The following is a 6,000-nucleotide window of genomic DNA, read 5'->3' on the forward strand; positions in this document are numbered from 1 at the left end:
GAAAATAAAATAAACAGATTAAAATTTCTCTCACTTCATACACGTGAGCGTTCTTGAAAAAAAAAAAAAAAAGAATCTCTGTGAAAAATTAAATCTCGGTGAGAGAAGTTCCTTTGTGCTGTAAAAGTCAAATTTTTTTTGCAGATACTTTTTAAGAATTATGGTTGATTAAGTAAAAAAGGAAAACAGTACCTTAGCTTGAAAACACACTCGGTGAAACCCAGGGAAATTGTTTCTCTGTGTTTGCCATCAATGGGTTGCAATTTACACTTGGCATTAGAGAGAAATACTGGACGTAAATGACACAGAAGATTTTGCGGAGAGCTGCCAAATTTCCAAAAGCCAAAGAAAGGAGTATTTGTAGGAATTGGACAGATTATGAACAGATGCCCTGATAGTCACATGATAAGTGGAAATTTAGTTTCATAATTTGATTAAAAACAGAGGATTGAAATCACAGAAGGAAATAACCAAGAAATGATTCAGATGTGTATGCGGCATGACTTAGTTAACTTGACTTAAGTGAAAATTCATAAACTGAGGATAGAGCATGTAAGAGCAGCTGAAATCTAGATGATGAACTATAATCCTGTATCCTGTGATTTTACTAAAGGGGAGGAAAACAGGACAGTTGCAGTTAGAAATCTGTTGGTTTTTAAAAAAAAAAAAAATCTGGAAAAAAATTACGTCCTATTCATCCGCTTCAGCATAAATTAGATGTGATTTCAAGTTGCTTTGTTTGCAAATTTGCAAGGGAATAGATGTCAAAAAGTCAAAACGGGGATGGTTTAAGAGCGCTGGGAGAAGAGCAGGTATTGGGCAGGGGGGTGGCAGTCGCTCCCCAGCCCCGAGGAGCGTAACGCCGCAAATTATCGCCTTGGGTACGTGCACAGGGCTTTGGGGGTTGAGGAAAGTGACAGTACACCTTCCTTGCTGCTTTTTTTCCTGGGAAAAAAAAAAACAAAACAACATAATTGACTTGGGTGGGTGGGTAGCCCAGCCGAGCAGGAGCTGCGGGGTTGCCCGGCGGCCACGGGCACGTCGGTGCCGGAGCAGAGGCAACAGTGCAGGGAAGGGGGAGCCCAGTAAAGCCAGCAAAGGAGCTTTGATCTTGAAAATTTTAAAAAAATTTAATTTAAGAAACGGAGCAACACGATGAAAAATAGCAGGGCTTTTTGATTTTTAGATAGAGCGCGTGGGTTCTCACCATCGACCTGAAATTCTTTGCTTTTAGAGAGACATTTTGGACGAGTAGCCAACAGAGTTGTAGGAGACACGGCGAAGCGCCCAGGTCGGCCCCGAAGATGCTGGGGAGCCTGGGGTGCAGGGGGTGGGGTGGGGAGTGTCTCAGCCTTCATCCCCATCCTCATCCTCGAGGGGGAGGAACCCCCAGCGGGTGGGAGAAAGCAGAGGCTCTGGGCGAGAGGGGAACATATGTCCCGCGGTCGCTATACATCGCGCGGGGCGGCAGCTGCGTGCGGGAACACTCCACCGCCAGCGCGACCCACAAACATTTGGCAATCGTTCAGGAAAGGAGCTTAATCTGTTTTCATCTAAGCCCGTTTTTCTCTTGCCTGCAACATCCCCGCGATGATGGGTTTGATACCGGATCGCGGCGTAGCGTGAAGATGGCAGGAAAAAAAAAAAAAAAATTACATCCAGGTTGTCAGCCAAAAAAAAAAAACCCCACAAAAAAAAAATGGCCTTTTTTGAGGTATTTTTCCCTGATCAGTGTTTTCAGAAGCGTTCGGATTAGAGGCATCAAGGCCATTTTCCTTTAATCTGAATTAACGTTCTATTAGTAAAATGCAGCGCTCTGCCATGCTCTAATCTCACCTGTTCATGTAACAAAGGGAAAACAAAACACCTTTTTGTAAATGCCTTTCCTACCTATTAGGTCTGAAACAAACACTGAAGTGAAATTCACGTGAGTTTTCATCTGAAAAGCAAAAAAACTTCAGGTTTGCAAGGGAAGCAACATTTGTTTTTTCCGGGAGGGGTAATATCGTATCCATATGGATATTACTTTGTCATAGTACATGCGTATCTTCTCCCTACCCAGCTTTAATTCTTTGTCTAGTTATTCAAATTTTGGAGGCAGGATTCACTAGTCGATGACTTATTTTACAAATTGCTAGAAAGAAGACAGGCTTGCGTGTAGCAACGAAAAAAGCAAAAACATTGCAGTTGATAAAAAATACAGCTGCATGGCTCGATGTGAAAATGGATTTTGCTCCGTTGCTTTTTTTTTTTTTTCCCCCCCTCTCCCTCCTTTTCTGTGATTGCTTTTAGCTCCAACTCGTAACATTCGACTGGCAAATTCAATACGTTATTAGCTTTGTTTATTACGAAACAAATAAACTGCAAACCGCGTGGGTCTGGGAGTCCAGTAGATGCTCTAATGCAAGAATGTGCCCGCGGGATTTATACAGATGAGCTCAAAGCTTGGCGACGTCTCGCGGCCCGCTGTCCTGCTCCCACCCGAAGATAACCCGTGTACAGACCCGGGAACCCCCCAGCCAAAGACTGGCGAGGACTTTGACAAATGTAACGCTTTGGCTTTTAAATTCATCATTTCTTAGCGGTAAATATTAACTTGGATGCCTGATAATTCCTTGCGTTCCCAAGATCCAGTTTGGAGCGAGGGCGAGCTCCAAAGGCTGGTGTAATCGATGGCATTGTGGTTTGTAAACGTTTTCTCTCTCTCTTTGTTGCAGGCCATTAGCAGTGTGACATGTAGGCTGAACAGGAATAAATGCCCGTTGTTCCTTTTACAAGCATCTCAGAATAACTACATATATATATATATATATTTATCTTTGTTTTCCTCCCCGGAGTGCCCGGTGAGGTGCCCTTAACACAGGACCCACCTCTTTTTTACCTCACAAGAAGGTCTCTGTCCCAGAGCAGACAAAGGAAGGAGCTTTTCGCTGCTTCGAGTTACTTGTTTGTGGTTTTTTTTTTCCTTAACAGAGCGAAGAAACGAGTCTGTGACAGTTAGGGTGAATGTTTTTGAGATGCGTTTTCCCCCCAAAAAAAAGTTAATTTTTGTTGTAGAAAAAGCCGTCTGGAGCGTAGCGCTTGGGTTTAATTTGGTGACGGCGAGATGGGTAGCGTTAATTAGGAGCTCGCTGGGCACACGAGGCTGGGCCCTGGGCCAGGGGCACCCACTCCTGGGGTGGGGGTCTGGGCGGGAGCCTCCGGGGACGCCCCACGTAACCCCGACGGCAGCAGCTCCCTGTTGGGGAGCACCGAGGGGACGGAGCAGCCCCTCGGAGCGCAACTGGTGGCAGGGAGAAGCCTTCGAGCAAAGGCGGGCAGCCTGTAAGGCTGGGACATGTGTTTCCTGCTAATATAATAATACAAGTTTGGGATTTTTTTTCTGTAGAAACCTCTGCATCTTTTTATAGAGAAAAATGTTTGGATGAAAAAACAAAAACAACATAGGGTATGTGTATGTTTTATGCTCCTAAAGTGAATCGTGTTTAATCTGAAATAGTTTGCAAACGCTGTTTTATATACGTTTGTTGGTTGGTTGGTTGTTGGTTTTTTTTTGTTGTTGCTTTTTTTTTTTTTTTTAAGTCAAATGAAATCTAGTAGGCTGGGTATAGGAATTCATACAGCTGATGGCTCTAAGTCTTTCAGACTACCCGACATATGGATAAACCATGCACAGATTTAGCAGGTCTGTCTTTATGTTAAAACGTATACGTGATAAAAATATATGACTGAAGAGAATTTCTGTGGTTAGCACTGTTTCATTCTGAAATGCTCCAAGACATTCAAAAAAATTACATTTATTTTCAGAGGGTATTCACAATGAATCGATAACCCTCTTTTTCCGAGAGTTTTTGCATATATTTCTCTGCCATTATGCAATAGACTCGCAACCATTTTTGCCGGTGCAGGTGTTGTTTATTAAAAGGAGCCTCGTCATTGCAGGTGTATATTAGACATTAGCTGAACGTAAGGATATTGGCAAAAAGTGCCTTCCGCCTGGCATTTTGATATTTTTACGTCTCGGAGAGGTCTGTAAAGGCAGATGCTAGGCTGCACACCAGGAAAGGGTTTCAGCCCCAATCCGTCAGAGCCCATTTGTCCATCCCTCGTCAGCGATTCTCATTTAACGTCTCTGGGAAAAAGAGGAATATAGTTTTCTAGAATCAAAAGTTATCTTTAAATGTTTTTAGAAGTATAGTCAAGGAGTAAGGATGTTTTAATTTCTGATTTTCCAGCTCATGGCTCATATTTGACCAACTGCTTTCAGCAGAAGACATGCCACTTTGTTGAGCTATTTAGGAATCAAAAAGACTGTCTTAATTTAAAACAAGGAGCCTTTGTTTTAGTTGGTGACTGCCTTGTGAAATTTTTCAGTTCTCAGCGGGTTAACCAGGGAACAGGGGCAGAGTCATAATTGGCCTATTTAGAGTATTTTGCATGTGAATAGTGTGTTAGTGAAGCATTACTAAGTCTGTTGTGAGTGACATGGTGATTAGAATTTAGATTAGGGAAAACACATTCTGTACTTTATCAAGTACAGTAATTAGTTCAGTCAGTAAAAGTTGATTACAAGTAACGATAAAGTTAGATTTTTGGTACTTAATTTTAAAATTTCTTTATTAAATGGTAAATTTGTTCTTAATATAAATGGTAGTATCTACACCTGTTTTATTGCGTATCAGAATAATTAAAAGAACAATGTGTTCAATGCAGAGTATAATCAGGGGATTTATATATTATGGGTAAGTTTCGACGTAGTTTATAGCAAATAGAACATTACTCAGGAAATTGTTCTTCTGTCATAGTCTCTCGAAGATTTATAATTTTTCTCATAGCGTGGGTCAGATAATGTTTTCTGCTGTTTCATGGAAACCGTAGTCCTTTCGTGGCTGAGAAAACGCTGCGTTTACTGGGATGCATCTTGTTAGTTAATGGTACAGGCATAAAATGGATATATTGAAAGTCCTTTGCTGCTGCTACTGCTGCTGCTATACAATAGCGTTAATTGTTTTGGGTTTTCCGAGGTGCTTTTTTTTTTTTTCTGATCGCACGGCAGAAATTATTAATAATGTATAATTTTATTTTCACGTTTTAATCACATATTACGTACAGCCTGCTGTGCAGATTTTTATAGTGCAAAACCTGATCTGTTTAATTCACAGAGACGAATTTTCCCTTGCACGGGGATAGACAATGAAGCTGTTTCATGCACACTGAACCAACCGCTCTATCAACAGCAGGAATTATTTTTTTTTTGAGTTTTATTATTGTTAAATCCGTGCACTTAACTATCTTGTTTGCAGCGAAGAAACTAAATTAACCTTCAAATATATTAACAGAGCTCCAAAAGTTTTTAAAACACTGATTGCATTTGAATAAGTAGGCAGTAAGTCTCCTTTAAATGTAAATAATCGTATTTTAAATTAATGACTTGGTGTTTTCCTAGTAAAGGCAAAAGATGCTCCACTGGAAATTTTTTGTACCGTCTCCTTTAAAGATTTGGCAGGTTCTCGTCTCAGTGTTTCAGTTGCTTGTGAAGGTTTCTTTACTGTGTTATTTTTAGGAATGAGAAATAGCTAATGATGAGGAAAGTCGGATTTAACATGCACGCGCACACACGTATATATTTTTAATCTTTTAGCAAAGTCTCCTTGGAGGTGACATGGATATTGGCAACCCAGGAGCGCTCTCCCCCACTAAGCCTGGCTCCCAGTACTATCAGTATTCTAGCAATAACCCCCGGCGGAGGCCTCTCCACAGCACCTCTATGGGTGAGTGACTTTGTGTTCAACCTTTTTTTTTTTTTTTTTTTTTCTTTCCCCCCCCATTTCAACAAATAATCGGGAGTTTGGTGCTGTTTAGCAATACTTTGAAATAAATACAATAAGTGGCCGAGCGTCCGCGTCCGCCGCCGAGACTCTTGGAGGGGTTTATTTAACGTTGGTTGAGCGCTCCTCTCTTTGTCGAATGTGTGAGGAGCCTTAAAAAAAAAAAAAAAAA

At 41.2% G+C, this 6,000-nt stretch overlaps 1 protein-coding gene across 1 annotated transcript in view; it reads left to right on the top strand.

The window, feature by feature from the left end:
- Positions 1 to 6,000, top strand: part of TCF4 (transcription factor 4) — a 210,418-nt gene that overhangs the window by 129,157 nt on the left and 75,261 nt on the right. Inside the window, exon 6 of the mRNA XM_026865874.1 lies at positions 5,642 to 5,771. Coding sequence (XP_026721675.1) covers positions 5,642 to 5,771 — 130 coding nt within the window. The remainder of the gene's footprint in view (positions 1 to 5,641; positions 5,772 to 6,000) is intronic.

The sequence above is a fragment of the Athene cunicularia genome (assembly GCF_003259725.1).
Source record: "Athene cunicularia isolate RWA chromosome Z unlocalized genomic scaffold, athCun1 chrZ_part1, whole genome shotgun sequence".
In the NCBI taxonomy this organism is placed as follows: Eukaryota; Metazoa; Chordata; class Aves; order Strigiformes; family Strigidae; genus Athene; species Athene cunicularia.